At 45.8% G+C, this 23,544-nt stretch overlaps 1 protein-coding gene across 1 annotated transcript; it reads left to right on the forward strand.

Moving 5' to 3' along the window:
* The first annotated feature begins 4,453 nt into the window (after nt 1-4,453).
* On the forward strand, nt 4,454-12,789 carry SOWAHC (sosondowah ankyrin repeat domain family member C). The gene has a single exon (XM_069204504.1). The coding sequence runs from the start codon at nt 4,685-4,687 to the stop codon at nt 6,083-6,085; it is 1,401 nt and encodes a 466-aa protein (XP_069060605.1). The 5' UTR covers nt 4,454-4,684; the 3' UTR covers nt 6,086-12,789.
* The last annotated feature ends 10,755 nt before the right edge of the window (nt 12,790-23,544 follow it).

The following is a 23,544-nucleotide window of genomic DNA, read 5'->3' on the forward strand; positions in this document are numbered from 1 at the left end:
AACTTCACTATAACAGTACGGGCGGTGTTCTCTGCAGCGGTGCCAAGGGCCTGTGGGCCCGCTCAACTGTAAAGAATTTAGAAAGGTTCGCCATTGGTAGTGCTGTTGCTATCCATCCATCAAGGAAGGCTTGTGGCCCACCTCTACCTGCCCCCTCAGGGAAGCCCATGAATCTAAGGTTGCATCTGCGGGAGTGACCTTCTGCATCTTCAATGCGAGCCTCCATTCTCCTAGAGCACGTCTCAAGCACTGTCACACCCAGTCGGGTCATCTCTTCATGCAGTTCTTTCACCTAGCCCTATGTTTTGAGAGACCTCTCTGTGATGTCGCACAGGTCTGCCACAAGGATATTTACATCCAATGCTATGGTGTCAATTTTTGTTTGCACCGCCTGCCATGATGCTTCTATGGCTGCAAGAATTTGTGCACCGGAAGGTTCAGCAGCAGTCTGTTGGGCCCTGCAATCCCTGGCTTGCTGTCCTCCGCTTGTGCCCTGCGTTGTAAAGTGATCCATTTTCGTTTGTTGGCCGCCCCTGGACGCTCTATCCTTGCCCATGCTGTGTCGCCTAACTGTGAGAAAGGGGTCAGACCTTCTCAGGAAGCAGCACTCCAAATGTTATGCTCCGTGGGCTGCAGTGCCTCCCCTCATGTAGATCAGCCTCCCCTCATGTAGATCAGTGCCTCATTTGACCATTAAGGGTACAGTGACTTTAGAACAATCAGATTTGCTGGCAGTACGTTCAGTGCATCTGACCCCACTCGTTGGTGGGGGGGTGAAGGGGGGAGGGTGGAATGGAGGGCTCACTTTTAACTCAATGTCCACTCCGCTTCTGATGGTTTCACTCTGCATTGGTGGTGATCTTCAAACAACTCAGGTGACATGTGTCAGTCCAGCAGATCCCCTGTAGGGAGTATGTACCCTCCCAGTGTTCACCTTCAATTCATCTCCATCCAGGTCAGCCCAGGCACCCCCAGGCCACCTAAACTGTGTAGACCCTTCAATCCCACACACTGTATAGGTGGGATCACGCTTCGAACAGCGTCCAGTACCAGGAGACCAATATTGAGTGGGGGGAGACCACCCCAATGGGTCTCCGCTGCAGGTGTAGAGCAGGGGAGGGGGCATTTCAACCAACACTTCACCCGACCTCTCCTCAGCCAGAACCCAGGGTCACTAGATCAGTCACAAAATGCCCAGCAAACGCCTCCAGCCAGGGCTCTTGTCAAGGAGGTGGGGTGGGGTGGCAGCAAACAATGGTGATCTGGGCAGGGAGGCAACACCTGCCCCACTTGTCAAACCAAGTGCAGCATTTATTACATTTCTTCAGTGTTTATCTCCCTCTAACAGTATTCACAGTAAAGGCCACTTTCTCATGCGGGCCCACAGCTCTAGGTGGCAGCTCGAGTTCTATGGCGCCTGTCCTGCACACAACACCTCCCGGGGGTACTGCCACTTTACTTCCATGATGAAGGGCCACATGTAGTACAGGTGGCCTTCCAGGGTCTTCTGATCACCGCAGCGCACATTGAGCCTTACCACGCATATCCATTCAGTGTGATTTCTCCTGGCGTTCCTTTGCAAGGCCCATGCGGTAAGCTGCTCTCTTTCCTACTGGTACTCGTTACGGGCCGCTCTCCTCGCAGCCTCCCCTTGGAGCGATTCACTCTGGTCCCCGCAGTCTTTGTTAAAGTGGGGGAGGGCGGAGCTCATGGCATTCACTGCGGTAGTGCCTTTTGATTTCTGACTGGTGATGGTCGCACTGGCCCCCGCTGAGTTTCTGCCGAACCCGTTTTTTTTCCAGCACTATCTGGGTAAAGTCCACAGCCAGGCACGGCTGACAGCCGTAGTCCCTCAAAGCGCCTCCGATCCGATGCGAGGTGGCCCACCAGCTTCCGTCCCTTACCATCAGCCAGCTGCCAACCTATATTAGGCCTCCAGCGTCTTCAGGCAGAAAGAAGGAGGCAGGTGCAATCCCTCTAATGCCCTGCTCCCATCCCCACCCATACGCTGCATCTCCAACTATTTATCTGCAGTGGGGAGCCAAAGGGGATCTGGGGGACAGGATGGTGTAGAATCATGGTATTGGGGCTGGTGCATGCTACTAGTGCTGCCGCTAAGCCATCTTGCTGGCCATGCCCCCCAGGTTGTCTTGGAAACAAAACCCCAATGCCACCATGGAGGCCGATCTAAGCCGAACATTGGGTTAAAGTGGGTCCTGAATCAGCAGAAAAATAAGGTCTCCTCACACCAACCTTGTATCTGCTATTGTACTGAGCAGGTAATGCTGTGTTCAAGCTGAACATATTGCTCTGCTCAATAAAGTTTGAATTTATACTTGCAAAAACCTCTCATTGCTGAACTACTACGCCCCAAACTTGGTGACTGAGGTTTACGCCACTGGCCTGCTGGGACTGTCTTAGTATGGCTTTGCAGACTGGGCCACGTACAACCCCTTCCGCACTTGATTCTCAGGGTAGCAAGGGCAAACAGTCACAGGCTTCTTAGGGAGGTAGTATGATGGTGTACAAATGTAGAATTTAACAATCAACAAAAACAATAACTTCAGTGTCCAGTGCGCTGCCCATCTTTTAGAAAAAGAAGTAATTTTACTCACATAGCAGTAATAAATACTAGACAATTCAACTTAAAATACAAGTTGGTGACCCTAGGGATGCCTTCCCCCTATGGCGCATACTCTTAGCTCACTTTGTGCTGAACCTACCTCAGTTGATTCCTTAATGGCTGGTTCTCCTCAGTGCTGATAGCAAAGTCGTGAATCAGAAACAGGTGCAGCCTCTACTATCCTCTACAAGTGAAATGAGCACACAGTTCTCTTTGGTTCAAATGTCTCCCCCTTGTGGTCTAGGTGGTAAGCTACAATTTGGAATGCTCCCTCAAGAGCAGGCGTGTTGTTCTTGCCTTGACAAGACCATAGAAAGCCCGACCAGCATCAGGGGCCACCACAAATATAAAATCTTTTATTGCAGTAATTAATTAAAATCACTACAAATACAAAGGAGCGAAAACGCTGCGAACCACTTTCCACAGAAGACATCGCCTCAAACAGGACTGTGTATTACTTCCATTAAAGAGGGCATTAGTTAATTTTTTTTAAAGTAATTTAACAATTTTGACAGTGAATGTTCAGATACAGTTCTGTATAGACAAAATGTTAAGCCATCTGTGTAGTTTCTTCTGCAGTTTTTCAAGAGCAATGATCTTAAGAGTGTGTTGTTCCAACTTCACATCAGGACAGCAGCATACAAGATGCATGATAGATTCTTGGTGGTATTGACAAACTCTACAGTGTTGTTTTGAGTTCCAATATTTAGGCCATTATGCTTTAAAAGCCTTCGCTAGAAAAAAAAAGCACATTCTCATGATTTGATGACGATATGCCCTGTTTGGCAGTTCTTTTAAGTAGTATTGCACCGATAATGTGTCACAGGAGTCACAGATTAGGTTAGCGTGTATTTTATTAATACTACAGATGTATAACTTTTGGCTGACTGGAGAACCTTCTTTGCAGTTTCAGGAGGTAAGGGGCACTTGGGAAATGTTTCTTTCTCCGAGAAACCCTGCCCACATCTGGTTCCACTGAAAATATTTTTCACATCCATTCAAGATGGTTTTGCACAACCTCAAAATTGTTACATCTGACTCAATCCCTGCCCGTTGCGCACAATTAATCTTTGCCACCCATGCCTATATAACCTCCTTTTCCAATCACCACAAATTGCTCTGAGGCGACCTAGCAGTGGGGTGCAGACTATTACTCACAAACACACACATAAAAATGGAAAAAAATAAGCTCTCATATGGAGTGAGTATCAAGGGTAACTGTTAGTCGGTCTGTCACCGAAGTATATATTGTTTATTAAGAAACAGTGCTTTAACTGGACAGGCACTGCGTACCTGAACCTCTAACTTGAAAAGGAGAGTAATAGCACTTCTTAGCAGCAAACGTACTCTGAGACAGAAAGTACTTGCACTTTTATATTTACATTTCAAAGCACTGGAACGAGTAAAGTGTAAATGGTCTTGCTACTTACACAACACGCCGTCTCAATAACTAGTGCAAGCACCGGGAGACTGCGGCATGCAGTTGAAATTATTGCGAACCTTTAAAGTTCTATAAAATTAATAGTTGTTTTAAGTAATGAAGTGTAGCGAGGTGCGACTGCTCTGCATACCAAACGTTCGCATGAACCCACTCACAATCGTTTTTCCAAACAGGTGTACAGAGCCATCACAACTTTTGCTATTGGTACTGCCAGAATTATAGTCCAGGTCTGACAGCAAATTAAACATTTGAGGCAACACATCGCCAATCTTCTTCCTGAATAATTAACCACTGGTTGCTGAGCTGCACAGTGGACAGAGCAGGACTGGGTACCAGCAGGGAATTAGAGAGCGGAAGTGAGGAGATAACTAAGTGAGGGGAGGGACTGGGATTTGGAAAGAGTAGGCGGGGAAGTGAGACAGAAGACGAGAAACAGATCGAGAAAGGCTGACACAAACAGGCTCCGGGGAAAGGAGTAGCAAGGGCTAAGAACTGCCACGGGCACCAGTTGCACTGCAACGGAGATGATGCCTGTACCCCGCTTCAGCATCTTGCAAGAGCCGCCCGGGAAGATGCTGAAGCGGTGATCCTTGGAGAGGGCGACCAGTGCCGCCCTGGAGATGGCGGAGGAGCTGAGCTTGGACATGGTGCTCCGCTTTCTGCAGGAGAGGGGCGGCCGAGCCCGCAATCATGAGCTGTTGGAGCGTTTCAAGGGATGCTTGAACCCCACCGGCCCGGAAGAGGAGCGGGCTCGAGCCCGACAGCGCTTCAAGGACATCGTCAATGAGCTGGGCAGCGTGCGGCAGGAGGCGGACGGGCTCAAGTACGTGTGCCTGAGGAAAAGGTACCGGCAGCAGGCGCCGACCGAGGAGGCTCCCCGGGAACCCACGGAAGAGGCACATGAGGGGCTGAGCCTCGCTGTGGAGCAGCAGCCACCGCCGACCCCGGTGATCTCCGTCACCGGCGCCGCCGAGGATGCCCAGCCCGCACCTGACGGCCCAGGGGAGGCGGACCCAGAGCCGCAGGGGTCCAGCAAGGACAAGGCCGTGCCTCTGGGCGGCAGCGCCAGCGCGGACCCGCCACCCGCAGACTCCCCTCGATCCCCGCGCGGGGCCGCCGGCTCCTCCCCGGTGGCCGGGGTCCGCAGCAGCCGGGAGACCTTCCGCGAGCTGCTCCTGAGCGGCGCCTCCCCACAGCTGCGCCGCGGCGGCTTCTTCCCGGGCCGGCGGGGAGGGGATTCGGACTCTGCGTCCCTGGGCTCGGAGGAGGCCCCGCTGGCGCTGGAGCCCCGGGAGCACGCCTGGATGCTGTGCTCCGCCTCTGGCTCCAGCCCCTGGGCGCTGCTGGCCGCCGAGCCGGTGCTGCTCACCCGGCGGGACTTCATCACCGGCTGCAGCTGCGTGCACTGGGCGGCGCGTCACGGGCGCCACGAGCTGCTGGCCGCGCTGCTCGCCTTCGCCCGCCGCCACGGGCTGCCGGTGGACGTGAACGCGCGCACGGCCGGGGGAGGCGGCTACACCGCGCTGCACCTGGCCGCCATGCACGGCCACGCCGAGGTGGCCAAGCTGCTCATCGGCGCCTACGACGCGGACGTAGACATCAGGGACTACAGCGGCCGCAAGGCGCACCACTACCTGGGCCCCGGGGCCGACGAGGCCCTGCGAGGGCTGGTGCGGGGCGAGGCGGACGGGGTGGAGGCGCCCCCTGCGGCCGAGGAGGGCAGCGCCGCCGGGCGCTGGAGTCTGTCGAGGGTGCTGCCCACCGGCCTCATCGTGCACAAGCTCTCGCAGGTGGTGGAGGAGGACCACGGGGGCTCGCAGGGGACGGCGCACAGGGGGAAGCCGGTGAGCAGGAGACCGTCAGGTGGGAGTAGGCCCAAGCCCCGGCTCAACAAGATGAGGTTCAGGACCCAGATCATCCATAGCACCCAGCCCGTCTACGGAGGCGGTGAGGTGGAGGGCACTGGGGCGCCCCTGAAGAGCCCGCCCAAGCTCAGGCCCAAATCGAACATGTTCGGGTGAAATGGTCGAAACTGGCAGACTTGACCCTCTGGGGCGTAAAGGGGCGGGTTGAGCAAGCTACACCGAGATACAGCTGGCTGTCATATTGTTATGTGATTGAACTGAACGAATATCAATCACTGGTATGAACGCAGGTGAATTACACCACGGTACTGACATGATCCTCAGTGACTTAATGACTGACTGGCCGAGCGAAACTCGCGGTGTTAACACCATTCTCTAGTCCCCGTCCCGAACCCTGTGACTGACACAACGCCCCATATACATCATCATCTAACCCGATAATACCGACACACTATACGGCAGTGATATGTCCCCCCCCTCCGCCCCCTCCTCCAAGACCCGTAACAGGTAAATGCTGGCATTCACTAACACCTTAATACCGGTGCAACCACCTACGTAATAACCACAAACCCAATAAGACAACTCCCAGGTATTGACATGAACGAACTCCAGTGGCAGACATGATCAACCCCCTGTGTACTAATGTACGGCCCCTGGTACTGAGATGAAGCCCAGTTACAGAGTTCTGGGTACTGACCTAAATACTGCCACACTCATCGGTATTAACACACTTCCAATGCTGTGGGTTTTAAGTGTGGAATATTACAAGTTACTGCACTGACTGGCAACACTAATATGGTTAAACTTCGAAGAAGACATAATTGGGACACGAAACAGAGCACTGCATACACTAAAAATCGAGAAACCGCTGTGAAGTTGGCTTTCTAGAATTGGAAGCAAAAAGTCTGTGCACCAGAGAGGTCTGGATTTCAGTAATAGGACTCCTATCGGAAAGCAGCACTTAAACTTTTTAGTGAACGTGTTCTTATGGTACTTTTAATGTTAACTGGAGAGGTAGACATTGTTCTTGAGTTACTAATAAACTTTAACAAATGTTGGAAGAACTATCGTGTCTGTCCCCTCCCACCAAGAGAGAGAAATCAGATTTATTTAATCAGTCATCTCTTAAAAATAAATATATTTTTGTAATTCCTAACTAAGTTTATCAGTGCAGCATAACAAAAGCTCAAAGTAAAATCAAGATAGCCCGACCTATAATTGGAGTGTCATAACTGTTCGCTGAATTAGGCTTTTTGCATTTAGGTACATGGCATAATCATCTTTCGGCTTTGTTATAGTTGCATGATGCCAAACTATTACTGGACAGGTTTGCAGTTCAAGCCAATGGCAGACTATTTCGTTATGTAATAAAACTCCATGTACCACTAGGTAATGAAATATGTAGGTAGTGTTATTAGCTGGGATCTTCAGACTGGAACAGCATTTACACTTTGCCTTTTTTTTTTTTTTTTGTTTTGTTTATAGCTACAGGACCCCTAAAGTGAATTATTTCATAAAGTCTGCACACCTCATGTTGTCATTTTATAGACTGGTATATGAGTGAAAACATGTTTCCCTTGCCCAAAAGGCACTGGTGCTGTGCACTTCAAGCTAGATCAAGGCTGCAATGCAAAATCATTGATTACGTTTGTTTTATTACCCGTTAAACCCTTGATGTAAAATTGTGGATAGTAGCATTATTTCTAAATCAAACTTCTTGTCAGCTAATCCACTTAAATTCCATATATTTTTTTTTTTTGTGAGTAGCTGTCCACGAAGATCACACCATACTTGAACAGCATGGACGAATGTACACATGCATAATGTGAGATTTCCTGTTTCCCTACACTATCACTGTTTGTTTAATTTTAAAGAGAGAAAAGTCACTTTACTTCACACTGACCAAAAAACATTGATAACCAGAATATCTAGGGGAGAATTGCTTTAATTCTGACTTTTAATGCCAGGCAAGCTTTCTATGTAGGCTTGACACTTAGATCCAATATGTCAGGGTTCCACATTCGTAGTCCACAAGTTTCATTTGGCAGCCTAATGTGTTCTGAAACTTGTATTCCTTGTTAGCATCCACACAATTGACACACCTGCTAACCGTGTTTTTTTTTTTTATGCAAGAGCCCAGGACTGAAATTATAGTGTCTTGATAACAAGGAGTTCGTTGGAAACGGTAATCTCGCAAGAATCGTGATAAATTAATAACTCTTAACTAATTGCCTCTTTTGGAGCTTCTGGCCCTTAAATTGTGAATAAAAAAGTACTAGTGTCACTTGGTAAAGGTGAAACTGATTTTTTTCATACCCACTAGCATTGCATTGCTGGCGCAAAAAAGAGATACACTGTAACTTTACGATCTAAGGAGGTTGGAAAGAATTGGCTTCGGGGGTAGGGATAAAAACACAAATTCTAGGTCTGCTAGTCTCGTCTCAATTTTCAAGCCTACTGCAGGTTTAAAGTTATGAATCAGAACCTACTAGTGTGTTGCTCTGGTAGTACTGGAAGTTGAAAGTTTACATTGGGCAATATTAAACATATTCATATCGTAAAGCATAGTTAGCAGTGATCGGTGCAGTATATTGTTTGCCATGATGTGGAAGGTCTTTCATACAGGCATGCGGAACTGCTCGTCTGGATGCCAGTATGTTACATCATAGTGCCTATTACCAAAATCTATTCATATGTGTCCTGGTTATCACTGCTGTCACTCGTTCCAAACCAGCAACCTGATTCAGTACCTCTTATGCATCATGCAATTATATTGAAGGTTTGTGCCATATACTATAGGCTGCACATTTGTGGGTTTACTGAACTGGGAAAATCTCATAGATTGCACTTTATATTATTTTAACAAAACTTGGGACAAAAAATCATAGTCTGTGTAATTTCCACTAAGTATATCCTTTTGTTCTGCATTATTGGGCAACTTTTGTTTTATTTTATTTTTTAAATATCTCAAGTCAGGAAATGTGAAAGCCTGAGTGGTTGTAACCCAGCATTGTGTAGAACTCTATGCTGGCTCAAATAAAGAAAATCTGTTCCTTGTGCCTTGCTCTAAACGTGTTCTACTGCATCTCCCACAATTGTTAATTCCTACTTTTCTTTTGCCATTTGTTATGATGACAGAAATTGATCTTAGGACGGGTAATCCACTTTTAAGTTCATGAGCAGTAGTACAGACACAGTGGTAAAGTTTGAAATTAACCCTTTATGCTCTCTGCTTTTTGTGTGTTTTGTTAGAGCAACCAGAAAATACATTTATGTTTTTAACAACTAAAAGACCGTGTTTTAACACCAGGAGCTGGATTTAAGTGATGTGCATCCATCCTCAGTTTAGTTGATTTGAATTGTTACCTTTTTTGCATGGATTGTTACAAATCCTGATGATCGGAATTAGTATTGGCAAATGGGTACCTCCATATTGAAATGGTTTGTAGGGAAATATGTTTTGACTGAAGAAACAAAGTTACAATGACTACTGTGTTTTTTATTATGGTTCAATGCCAGGAAGGTTCCTCCTGGTGTAAATGCTGCAAATGTCAGTGTTACGCTTTTGAACACTGAAAAAAATAACTTTTTTGGCTTTCCAGAAGTACTCACAAATTCTTTGAAAATTCCCAAAAGTTGGAAATTTACCACAAATGTGAAAATATTCAGCAGTTCAGTTTTATCATTTTTTCTTTATTGTGCCTTTCTATGAATGTGGGTGTATGTTGCCAGTCTAATAATATAAAAAATATCACTTGAATGTAAAACCCCAACCCAATTCACAGACGTTAAGGGGTAAATATTCCTATTTGTGTGTGTAGCCAAGGCATTCAAGAGGATCGTGTTTTAGATCTCATATTCCTGCACATTGTCCTTGTGTTTTTTTGTTTTAAAAAAAAAAATCTTTAGTGATATTGTTACTTGCATTTTGTGAAATTTTTGCCTGGTCAATTTTAGGTCATGCAGACTTATAAAATAGGACCCTTTTTGTTTTTTTTATCGATTTTACGTCTGCAAAAGTGAAAACCATGCAAAAGACCTTATAGCAATTGAGGCCCGACACATGTTGTATGTAGTTAAATGGTACCAAGTTCAACATCTGGCCTTAATTTGTCAGTTGGCCTTAAAGTTCAAATGGAGCAATCCATAACACACAAAAAACAGAATTTGGTTAATGCATTTTAGCACCATTAGTGTGTGACTGATCTCTCACGTTTCTCTTATTATTGTAATTTTTTTTTAAATACTCCATTTGATGCTTTTGCCAAATCTCTTCACTGCCTTTTATAATCGTAAATATTTTGATTACTGTCTTTTAGAATATGTTTTTGTCTTTTTAAAAGATAACAGCATACATCTCATCTTAAAGCATTGGAACACGTTCAGGAATATGTTACTTTGATTATGCAAGGTGTTTTCCTTCTGTTTAACTGCATCAGGACCAAGTGGCAACTAGATGAGAAATTGTACATCCTAATTTTGGGATCAATAATACAGTTTATGATTATCTAAACCTTTATTTAATTTTACAGCGGTACGTGGGAAGTAAATGGAACTATGTTTAGAGGGAAGAGTCATTAGTGTTCTGCTGTTAGATTCCCTTGCTTTCAAGAAGTCGCTTGTCGTGTCTTATATGTATTGAGAATATGAAATTAATATACAATGTAAAAATGGCACTTTTTCTATTAGGAAGATAATAGGCTGGTCCTGTATCCCAAATGCTGCTTACTGCTTTAAAAACGTTCTATTAAGCAAGTGTATCTGAGCACTGTAATTAAATGCCTGGAAACTATTTTTTTCTCCGTAATATTTTGTCCTGTTGGAGCACTTGAACATTATAAAAAATGTGTTGTCTTGCTCTTTAATTTTAATATTCATGACCTCAGCATCCTATACTATGAATGGTGTGTATTGGAAAGCTGTTGTTTTCGAAAGTATAAATATGAACTTGACGATACAAGACTTGACAAAGCTAATAGTCATGGCTTTATTTATCTGTTGACTTTTATGTGCTTCCCTCTTTCAATCCTACTTTCTATCATCTAACACAGCATGTTGGAAGAGCATCCTTCCACTCACATTTGTGATTGAGGGCTGTAGGGGGATTTTCTCTAAAAAGGAGTAGAAGTCTGAAAGGTGTAGCAGTTTGTTGGCAAAACACAGCGATTTTTAGAGACCTTAGTTTACTAGCTTCCCCTCATTATTTGCATGTAGCTCTCGCATTCTGTTTGTGGTGGCCTCTCCCAATCCATATTCAGGCGCCTGGAGCTTACTGCAGCTGCTGTGCTGTGCCTTTCATTGCAGCTGCACAGTTATTCCAAAATCACATTTGAGCCACAGATAACTTTATCGGGATGCAGTGTCATGTTTGCACCCAAAATATGACTATGAAGGGTGTGCAAAACGCATATGTTTGCTCCCGCAATTTGCGGATAGAGGCACCTTGCACAAATTGCAGAGCAAACAGTGCAATTGTGCTGCTTGTGCGTGCTGTAATGAGAAAAAACCTACAATTTGCATGTTATGTATTAAAGCATAGTTGTTCACTTGCTTATTTGTGAAACCTAGCCTGTCACAAGTTTGCAAGTACAGAAGTTTCACTTGAATTTGGAGGTTCCATGATCTGACACTAGTGTCTCAGGCACACTCCCTGCCTCATACACACAGGATTGGGAATCACAGGAGGGGGAGCTGGCGATGTAGGGTAAAACTCATTGCTGTTAATGTGCCATTAAGCCTTTTTGGATCTTTCTTAAGATGCCACTACTCCTAAATTGGGCAGCAGAGTCGTAAAAAGCCTAAAGCTGACTCTCCCCTAGGCCGTGTGTGCACAAGGACGGCAAGAGCTTGGTGAGTCACTCTGTCAGCATCAGGAATCTTCAGTATCCTTTCCTCTGGGCCGGAATTGCAGTCCACCCGTGGCCAAATGACCTGACCGTAATAGCTTTTTATCGGAAGTACATAACGTGATCTAGTAGTTAGCTAATTCGATTGATCATGTTTACAACCTTTCCAGAGCTTCTGTCAGATTAAACCCTCTATTTTTACCCCCACCCCACAATACCCCCAAATATGCTCCACCTTCTTTCAGTTAGATGGAAAATTAGTTATCATTCAGAGACAATAAGATGTTTCTTGGCGAACTTGCTGATTAAAAATGCAAATACATGTGGTTATGTGTCATAATGTGCCTTCTTATGAAAAAATGACTTTTATGGATTGAGTGGTAAATTTGTCATTGTGTGACCTGTTCCTTTTAATACCAGTAGAGTAAATGCACCTTGAACTGACCTGGTTATGGATATTTGTCAACATCATTTTCTCAGCATAATTTTTTATGCTATCACCGATATGTACGTGAAAATAAGACATTTTTAAAGATTAATCTTATTTATTAAAAATTACACTAAAGAAGAAGGTGATTGGAAGGTTTTGTACCTTTGCACATGAATGCTGACTTCACTGTTACTCGACTACCGCTTTGTGAGCTGTGTGGAAGAACACATGAGGCCAAATGACAGTTATTGAATACATACTCCATCGACATCCAATGGACCAACAATGATTTAATGAAAGAAAACCGTTTCATGGACATTTTCGTGTCTGAAGATTCTTGCATCTGCTGGCACCAAATGAAAGAAGCACGCTTATAAAGTAACTGGAGATACACATTGACTATTTTCTTAACTGCCGTTGGTGGCAGTATAAACATATTTAAGGATCAGTGAGGGTTGTTATTTGCAAAATTATGTCTTGGTCGCCATCAAGTATGATGATTTCTTTCACTGAGCAGATTCACAAGGCAGTAGAAGCTGGTCTGAATTTATGTAAATGGTCTCAATAAAAAAAAAAGTAATTTACTTGGTGTAGTATTCTTTTTCATAATGTGTATGACGTAGGTTTTTTAATATTTATTTTTTATTTTTGCTATAAAAACGAAATAATAACTTGCGCTGTAGCCCTTCTCCAACTCCGTAGAGTGCGCAATCATCTGTGTTACCAACCTGAGAATGTCAGTACAGGTAGACAAGATATGATCAGAGTGACAGATATGAATACTATTGCATACCATTTCTTCGAAAAGAAGTAGTTTTCTCGTCTTTGGTTAAAAACTATGACGTTCTTTTGATGTGCCTATAAGAATATAATGTGTACTCTGCTGATGCATTCTGATTCCTCCATTTTGCCCCTTTTGCAAGTGAAACATAAATCCCTATTTGGGAGGAGAATGAAGTTTCTGCCCAAATAAAGGTTACGAGCAATGTGATAACATTGCACCGCTGAGCTTCTTTCCTTGTGAAATGTTCAAGGGTTTAAAGAGTCTTGAATGAGCAAATCACAAGCAGACTTCTTGCTGCTATTCTCCACTCTGTAGAGTACAATTCAGAAATATGTGGTAATACGACACACCAGTATTACTATGCTCTGCAATCTTGATAATTAGGGTTGCTGTATAGCCGTGGTTTTACTGCTACACTTGTAACAAGGGCCTTTTTTCCTGGTCCAGTTCACTACTTCGCTCATGCATTGATAGATGATCTTAGATTATACAGTTGTAGCTCGAAATCCAAATAACATTTGAAACCAATGTCCAGGTGACCCAATGTAGAAAGATTCACATGCTGCATTGAGTGAGTGTGTCCTATTTGGAGTCCCATTCAATTTTCATTTTTTCCAAGTTGCCATTTTTGTTTGGTTACACTGTAAATTCAATCTTCAGTTCCTTGTTCAAATCATACACCCAGTTTTGCAAGTTATCATTTACATTTTTGTATTTGATAAGACACAGGATATGTATCTTGGTTGCAGGATTCAGCACTCCTTAATTATCACTTTATCCCTCTTACCCTAGTCCTTATGATTGGGAGGGAGGCATCTGTATAAACAATTATGAAACTGTTTTGCTTCCCTGTGTAGTGTGGTCTAGGAGCCACTATTCCGATTTTTTGTTTTATTTCTCTGTCTCTCAGACCTGCCCTTGTTATGTTATGTGGATTTGTAGAGCGTGGCTAATCACCCCCGAGGATATCCAGGCACTGAATAGGGCAGGCTTGAGGGGCAAGGAGGCAATCGTGCCTTGTTTTGTCTAAAAGAGCCATGTCATGAGGGTTCTTTGGAAGTCCATGAGGAAGGGGGAGGATCTGAGGTATGGCAGGAGGTTGTTCCAGGTCTTTGCTGTGAGATATGAGAAGGAGCATCCTTTGCTTCTTGGTGCGAGGGATTTGTGCTCTTGCTTGAGACGCAGATTGAAGGTGCATGGTGGGTTGGTAGAAGTTGAGGTACACTGGAACAGTGTTGTGGATCGCTTTGTAGTCACAGGTGAGTAGCTTGAACTTATCTTTCCTGGACTGGGAGCCAGTGGAGATTGAGGTGTGGAGAGATGTGGCTATTTTGCAGGATGAGTCTATTGGCAGTGTTTTAGGTGGTTTGGAGTCAGCATAGAACATAGACTGGGATTCGGAAGTAGAGGGCATTTCTGTAGTCAAGTCCATTTGTGATAAGAGCCTGTGTGGCTGTGTGGTGTTAAGTGGGATCCTCTTGAAAAGATATGGAAGCATGATGAGGCAATGGTGTTGATCGGGCTGCTCATGGAGAATTTGGTGTCCAGGATGATCCCGAAGTTCATGACATGGTCCGTAGGGGTGGGTGGGGGCCAAGTTCAGAGTGCCACCAAGAGGTGTTCCAGGGGGTAGTGGTTGTTGCTGAAGATAAGGACTTCGGTTTTGTCTGTTAACTGCTTCCAGCTTGTTCTTCATCCAAGCAGTGATATTGCTCATGCAGTTGGTGAATTTTGCTTTAGCGGTGCTGGTTGAGTCTGTAAGGGTGATCATGATCTGTTTGTCATTGGCGTAGGATACTATGTTGATCCCTTTGGCTCTGATGGTATGTGCGAGCGCTGTCATGTAAAGGTTGAAGAGTGTTGAGCTGAGCAGTGATCCTTAGGGACTCAGCAGATGAGCTTCTTGGGTTCTGAGGTGGAGGAGGGAAGTCTAACTAGTTGAGTTCTATCTGTGAGGAAGGAGGGAATCCGCTTGAGGGCCGGTCCGCAGCTCTCCAAGAACTGAAGCTTTCAGATGAGGGAGTTGTGGGAGACCGTATTGAAAGCTGCGGAGAGGTCGAGGTGGATGAGTGCAGCAGTTTCTCCTCAGTGGAGAATGCTTCTGATGTCATCTGTTGTTGCAATGAGGGCTGTTTCCGTGCTGTGGTTGGTACGAAAGTCAGACCGAGAGCTGTCTAGGAGTTGTTGACGATCTAGGTAGTCTGCGACTGAGTGTGTTGGGGTCCACTGTTGTTTTTTTCAGTAGGCCATTGACTTCTGCATTCTTCCAGCAAGACTGGAAGGTGGAAGTGGATATGGAGTTGTTGATAGCTGTGAGTGAGGGGGAGACAATGGATCCTCCAAGGTCTTATATAAGTGGGGTCATGGATCTAAGGGGGCTCCCAAGAGCTCTTTGATGTGTGGTAATTTGTAGTTTTAATATTGTCCCTTTTTTCTGCACTTCTTTTCTGGAGGGGGGCGAGGTAATGCTGTATGAGAACTAGCTATGCCCATCTGAAAGTCAGTATAGGGATTCTGCTTTGTCGTTACTCATTTTGGATTCCCATCATGGTGTTGGGACACTGTTAATCTCTGCTTAGTGAACACATCATTTTTGTATAATGTGATCTTTGTCCTTCTCTGTTTATTCCGTCTCAATGGTTGGACGCTTTTGATGTCTTGCACGTGGTGGGCTTAGTTTCTGACCTTGCAGTAGTTTAGTGGTATGACAAGTGTGTCTATCCTCTACTTCTATATTGTGGTCCTTCCCTGTCAGCTGCCATTAATACCCTGTTCAAGAGAAGTGGAACTTTGTCCTTCTGTGGATGGCAATCATTGATGATGGACTACACACTTGGGTCTTCACGTTGTGTTGGGTAGCCCAACAAACTCATATTTAATAAAAGGCTCCCATAAGTTTGAAATCTAGGACATGTGGAAGAGATGCTGATATGTAGAATTCAAACCGACTGACTTTTTGAAAGGGGATACTTAGTGCATTTGTGGGGGTTGTGTATTTCTTTTTTTCTGTGTGCCTTGCTATTCCCTGTATCTGACTTTGGGAGCATCTGACCTGGGGTGTAGTGAGAGTCTCTCCATCACATTATCCTCCAAATTGTGACGTCTGGGTTTTATGAAACGTAGCCCTTCCTAAAGTGGCAGGAGGAAGTGTTACAAACACTCCACTAGCTGGATTGTTTACTTTTCAGTTTTGTTCAGGTTTGCTCTGCTCCTGCAGCTTCCTCCTCTGCTTTCTACCTTGACTATGAACCCGCAGGCGCTGTGCAGTTGACTGGGGGGGGGGGGGCACTATAGTTGTTTGAAAGATATTTCCCCACTCCTGCTCCCGGCCCTGACACAAATTTTTGAGTTTTATCAGCCCCCAGGGGTAGACACTTCCCAATTGATCCCAATGCTAGTGGCCCAGTGGTGGACATAGATAATTATTTGGACATTGTGTCTAAGGGCAAGTACATTAAGCTGGAATTTCATGATGATGTGAACAACTATCTTTGACTGAATTTTGGATCATTCCCCTTCCTTCCATTTCTGGTCAGGCCAATATTTTTACCTATTATTGTCCTGCAGTGACTTTGGTTTCTCTTTATTGATACATATTCACCAGCTCCTTCTAATACTGTATCTCCCCAATTACTGCGCCAAGCAGAACCCACTCTATGACTTTGTCTAGGAGCTCTAGTAATTGCCTTAGTCAGATCCTCTTCCAAATCTGACTGGTCACTTTATCATTGCTTCCAATGATGCCTTTCTGTAGCCCCCTACAAAGAGGGTTGACTATTCGCTGAAAAGGAACGTATTGCAGTGGCAACATTTTTTTTCTTTCTCCCACAAACTTTATTGCATTTACAGTTTGTCACCACTCAGTGTAGACCTGGTTATTATACATTTGCAGAGTCATACAGTTATATTTCCATGTACATTGAGAGTTGCAGAATCTGTCAATGTAAGTACAGGTATGCCAATATGGTAATAACGCATAGCTTAACTACCTACCCCACCTCCCCTATCCAACCCCCTGGCCAGTGCATTAATTCCTAATGGTATTATTTTTTGTATCCTTGGGACACATGACTTACTGTATAATTCGAGACCCAGTGGGTCTTGGGGTTGGCTATGCCCTAATCTGCTGGAGAAACCACTGACATTCGTGCAGATTCCTGACAGTGACCATCCGTATAGTTCCGGCGGGGCGTCACTTCTGTTTATCAAGATATAGCACTTAATCCATAGTGTACAGCAAATCATTATCTTAGAATGGTGCTAGTGGTTAATCTGGTGCCATGTTGCAGGATTTGAAACCCTCTAGTATGGCATCCCGTTCCATGGCAATAGTTTTTTTTACAGAGACCCCTGTACTGTTCCCTACGTAGGGCCTTGCTCTCTTCTCTCTATCTGCCCCCAGTGACTGATCTTGTTATGCCATCTGACCAGTGTCGGAGCCACTTGCGCTTTCCACTGTCGTTTAAGCAATCGTTTTGCCAGCAAAAGTGCTAGATTCACAAAACGCCGTACCACTTCAGATCCTCTGGGCTGTGGGGTGTAATTCCTGGAGGCACTGCGCCAGTATATTCCACTGGCCCAGCCTTGTAGTTTGTGTCAAGATCTCAGCTATGTGAGACCAGTACCCAGCCAAACGGGGGCAGGTCCACAACATGTACGATAAATCTGCCTCTCCTCTATAGCCTGACAGCGAGGACAATCCGAAGGATATGCAGGTGTAATTTTGTGACTTTTAATGGTGTTAGATATGTTCAGTGGAGGACTAAGAATTGTATCAATTTGAATCTACAATTTCATGAGACCTGCTTAGGAAATTGAAGTGTGTGATTCCCACTCCGTGTCTGGTATTTCATAAATGAGATCAGTCTCCCTGTTTTAGGGCGATTAGAGATGTACCCAAGTGTGTGCGAATGCCACAATAAAGCCAACGCACTATGTGCCTACTGTTCCCCATAACGTGACTTGATTGTACTAACTCATGAGTAGCTGGTTCGATGCCATCAGGGGCCCAACGTTGTCTTAAGAATTTAATGATACTAGCATAAGTTAAGAATGAGTCAGGAAGGTCATGGTGGTGCACAAAGTCGAAGTGGAATAATAATGATTGTTCTTGAAATAGGGAGCCCACAGTCGACATCCCTTCTTCTGCTCATGGCTGTAGGTGCCATTCTATAAGTGTCCCGGGGGCGCAGGGAGTCCGCAAAGAGGGACGTTTGGTGCGTATGGTGTGCAATGCTCAGTATATTTCAGTGCCAGTTTCCAATGTGCTAAGGCTACCTGTAATGGGGGCAATCCTTGGGTATTGACACTCCGGGGCACAACAATTTGTGCAAGTGCCCTTTCCCAATCTGCGTCTGTAGATAACTGATTTCAGACAAGTTGTGGCTGGCCAACCAATATGCCAGCTATTGTAAATTCCCAGCTGTACAATATGCTTTAAAGTCAGGGGCTCCCAACCCTCTCTTCGATGATGGCAGCTGCAGTTTATTAACACTCGCCCGTCTGCGAGCGTTGCCCCATGCCAGCGCCCCCAACATAATGTTCAGTGTTCGAAATATACGCGCCGGTACTGTCACTGGTAAATTGACAAAATGATATAGCAGTCTAGGTAGCATAACCATTTTGGCTAGGGCAAGGCGGCCAGTAGCTGATAACAGAAGCGTCATCCAAAAATCTCTGTCTCAAGGGTGTTTATTGTCTGCACCAGATAACTTTCCAGTAGATCCTGTGTGGAGCAGTAAATATAAATGTCCAGGTATGGCAAGGTATCGGTAGCAAGCGACATTGGCGATTGGCACTCGACATTCTCGTTGAAATAAAATGTGCAGAATTTCTCAATGTTAATGTAAAGTCCTAACATGGCCCCAAGTATAGTACGCAATTGAGGAGCATCTCTCAGACCGCGTCGGATAGCCCATTAGTATATTATCATGTCATCTGCACACATAGAAACAGTGGAGCTCATGCCCCAGCTGAATACCCCACTGTTCTGAACACTGACGAATGTGCTGTCCTAGGGGTTCCAATCTCAACACAAACAGTAGTGGCAATAAGGGGCAGCCTTGTCATCACTCAAGAGGAATCCGAGCTATGAGGCCCTGTTTTTGCCCTTAGGTCACTGTATAATAGTGAGACCCATTTGATATAATCCTGTGGGATGCCAAAACGCACCAGTGCCACAAACATATAGTACCAACCCAATGTGTTGAATGCTTGTCTCGCATCTAGTGAGATATATTCTGCATACAGGTAAGTTCTCTGCAACGCCATCATGATATGAAACATTCTACAGATATTTAGTAAGGTGCTGCGATGTGGCACAAATGCACACTGGTCTCTATGCACCAGTTTGAGGAGTAATGGGAGAGGTCGGCTGGACAGGATTTTACCAAGCAATTAGCATTCTGTATTCAAGAGTGAAAGGGGCCAGTATGATGCTAATTCTGAGGATTGTTTTCCCAGTTTTAATAGTGACGCTACTACTTTTTCTCTTGTCGTTGGGGGTAGCCGTCCCTCATCCAGCGAACTTCTGTAATGTTTTTTAAATCGCGGCACCAGCCTAGAGGCAAAGGTTTTGTAAAATTCTACTGATATCCCACCTGAACCCGGTGTTTTATCTATAGACAATTCTTTTATTGCACCTCATATAGCCACAGCTGTTATGGGTGCCCCAAGGTATCGCGTTCTAATGACAAAAGACTAGGTAAAGTGGCTGCTCGTAAAAATCTACTCACTTCTGTGGAGTCGGGGGAGGGCAGGGAGTTGTAAAGGAGTGTGTAATAGTATTGCAGTGGCAACATATACAGCTTATTCAGTTTAATCCACGATGAATGCCTATCAATCTTTCTCGCTTGCCATTGATGTGGTACTGATTGACATTGAAAAGCAGCACCACTTAATCTCAGAAATTGCTATGGTCAAGTTAAGGTCAGTTCTTTGCTTCTGTTTGGATTACTTGCTCTAGATCTAGAGGGAGGAGCCTTCTCAAAAGGTCCTGAAGCTTTGGTTCATATGCCAATGTCATTTTGGACCCTGCCTGAAGGAACATTTGGTAGAGAAGTAACAGAAACGTGCTGTAGCAGGGGGGCTCAGTTTATGGTGTGGCACCCTACACTGAGTCCTGGCAACCCTTAGTGATAGTGAATAGGTGTCCAGATAGCAAAAGCTCTCTAGGCGGTAGCTGAGGCGAGCAGCTAAATCCTTATCCAAGAAGAATGTAAAGCACTTGCATTACCACAGAAGTTAGACAGTAACTCACTGACAAGAAAGAACCACACAGGTGTTGCAGAAATAAGGGATACTTTATTACAGCACTACTACTAAACCAGCATTTGTATGTTTCCTTTTGGAGGTATCTACACAATATGTACACAAAATAACCATCAGAAATAGCATTAAAATACACAGGGCCCTATGGGAGGGCCAAACCATATACTAAAAAAGTGGAATGTGAAGTAGTGACCCCAACCAAGGTAAGTGTGGTAGTTAGCTCGGGCAGTTAGAAACACCAGAGATAAGTAGAGTGAGTGTCCCCAGCAACCTGATGGAAGGTAGTTACCCACACAGTTGTCCCATAGCCTAAAACAGAGTAGTGGTTGGAGTTCGTGGGATTCAGAACTCTTCCTAGTGGACCCTGAGGAAACCAGCAGACAAGAAGATGAATGAAATGTGCTCCTATCCCAGGATACCCAGAAGACAAGAGTACCTACACCAGGGACCCAGTTGCAGAGAGGACTCTCTGAAGTCAATGGATGCCTCGGATTCTCCAGCTGCTATCACGAGCCATGGACCAGACTGATGGAACCCAGGGACTGATTCTGGGCAAGAAGGACCTGCCAAGGAAGGGGATAGAGTCCAGCACCCTTGGAGGTGCCCAGGTGGTGCAGGTGGCAATGCCCACCCTCCTGAAGGTGATTTTCTTGCAGGTCGGTAGAAGAAGTCATCCAGCTGCGGGTTCCAGGAGCTGCACACGATCCCAGGAGTCGCTGCAAGTTTTCACTAGATGGTCGCCGGATTGCAGGAGGGTCAGTGACCAGCCAGGACACCAACACACACTGGGAAATGCAACCAGGAGCTGAAGAAGAGTTTGACCTTGCTGGTCCCCAGAACTGTGCAAAGAGACTCTACCCAGAAGGGAGAGTTAGGTCTGGCCCTCAGCACACAGGAAAGCCAGCAGAAGTTGATGGAGCCCCCACCAGTACCACACAGGCGATGGACATAGGGAGTCACAGGAAGGACTCCCCAGCACAACAAAACAAAGTCCTACGTCACAGGAGCTGCAGGACAAGGGCTGATCTTTGTGTTGCAGAGTTCTGGGGGCCAGAGCTTCTTGGTGCCTGAAGATCTCCTGGAGGAAGAGTCAACAAGTCTTGGCAAGTGCAAAAGTCGTGGTGCACAGGGGTTCCAGTACAGCCCAGTGGCAGGAGCAGGGGCCCACACTCTCCCAAGTTGGTTAGTAGACAAGCAGGGCCCAGAGGAGGCCATAGACTACCACCTGTGTTGCAAGATCTTCAGATGTCCATGAACAGCAGACCCCACCAGCCGGTTGATGTTTTGAGGTGCCTGCGGATGCAGTGGTGACTCCTTCACTCCAAGGGAGATTCCATTATGCTTCCAGGTACAAAGAGAGTCATTGTGACCCTCGAGGATGCACATCCTTGGATGTTGCAGAATTCTTGCAGGATCCAGAGAAACAATGTTGCAATGGGAACCTTCCCACTCGAAGCAGGCTTGTTCGGTTCCAGCGAAGACTAGTAGTGGTTCCAGAGACCAGGAGCTGAAGATGTCTTGCAGAGAGTTCCTTGGAGAGTCTTGCGCGATGAATCTGAAGACCCACCCGCGAGGGACCCCTTAAATAACCCTAAAAGGGGGTTAGTCACTCTCTGCAGTGACCCACCTATCAGAGGGGTTCAGGGATGTCATCTACCTGGCTTAACCAGTCAGATGCTCCCAGGGGCCTCTGAACATCTCATTTGCAAGATGGCAGAATCAAGTGACCTTCTGACAGAGCTCTGTGCACCTCCCTAGGGGAGGGCTGGACAGGGGGGTGGTCACTCCTCTGTCCTTTGTGTATTTTCACATCAGAGCGGGAACCGGGGGTTCATGAACTGATGCAAACCGGATTATGCAAGGAGGGCACCAAATGTGCCCTTGAAAGCATTCTGGTGGTGCTCAGAGGCCACCCCAGCCCTTGGACACCTAATACACAGGGAGAGGTGGCCACAGCTCTCCCTTGCAGGAAAACCTTTGTTCTGCTCCTCTGTCTTGAGCCTGTCTCAGCAGCAGGAGGGCAAAACAGTGTCTGGGGGTCAGCAGCAGATGGGCTGGCAGCTAGACCCCGTAAGGCTGCACAGGCAGAACTGGGGGATCCTCCAAGGAACACCCAGAATACATGGTATCATGCAAATAACACTGGAATCAATGTAAATGCATGATTCCAACATGTTTGATACCAAACATGCCTAGGTTCGGGGAAGCCAATATGTAGTTAAACCACTCATGTTTACCAGTGTCCACTACATACCTTAAGATAGGTTCCCCGCATTTACAGAGCCCAGGAATTGGCCTGGGGTCTGTAGGGCCACCCTGCTCATGCAGGAGTACTCTCACAGTTAGAGACACGGACCCTGCCATTGGGCTTCAGGGCCTACCAGGAGGGTGACTTATAATGTCTAAGTGCAGTGACCAGGTTTGGTGGTGAAATGGTGCTTGGACCATTTCACGCAGGCTGCAAGGGCAGGCCTGCAAACACAATTTGCTTGGGCTCCCATTGGTGGCACAATACATGCTGCAGCCCGTGGGGGACCCCTGGTGTACCAATGCCCTGGGTACCTAAGTACCATATACTAGAGACTTACATAGGTGCACCAGTATGCCAGTTATGGGGGTATAAAGTTTACCATGAACCAAATTGAGGGGAGAGAGCACTGGCACTGGGGTCCTGGTTTGCAGGATCCCAGTGCACTACAGTCCAAAACATACTGATACCAGGCACAAAAAGTGTGTGTGTGTGTGTGGGGGAGGGGGGGGGGGTGGGGGGGGTACTACAACCAGAACTCAGCTTACTACATGTACTATTTCATTTAATTTGTGCACCATCTTGATTACTACTACCCCTTCCATAAATACCCTCCTCTTGGGCTCTGTGGCAATATTTATTTGATGTCCTGGGGAGCTTCAAGGTCTACTTTCACATAAAATAATGATTTCCACAGTCACTTATTGCCAACCCACTAGCATTCTCTGGGCTCTGCTGTCCTGAGTTGCTATTATGAGCTACAGGTCCTGATGTTCAGTGTCAAACTGCCTACCTGAAATTCACGAATGATCTGGCTTGCTTGGTGTCTGTTCTCCATGTTGAGGGCATTCATGCCCACACTTAACCTAATGACTAATTGGTTTATTCCTTTTCCTCCCCCCGCCCACCTTCATTTAAGGCATCTTCAGACATGCAGATAGTTGCTCCCTCTTTCAGTACCTTAGGTTACTTCTGTGACCCTGTACTTCTCGGATTAATCAGCAGCCTTCTTGACTTATCTTGAAGTTCCATTCCCTT

The sequence above is a fragment of the Pleurodeles waltl genome, chromosome 8 (assembly GCF_031143425.1).
Source record: "Pleurodeles waltl isolate 20211129_DDA chromosome 8, aPleWal1.hap1.20221129, whole genome shotgun sequence".
NCBI classification, from domain to species: Eukaryota; Metazoa; Chordata; class Amphibia; order Caudata; family Salamandridae; genus Pleurodeles; species Pleurodeles waltl.

Excerpts from the sequence above, each read along its gene's own strand:
- SOWAHC (XM_069204504.1), top strand. The coding sequence starts at position 4,685 with ATGGCGGAGGAGCTGAGCTTGGACATGGTGCTCCGCTTTCTGCAGGAG.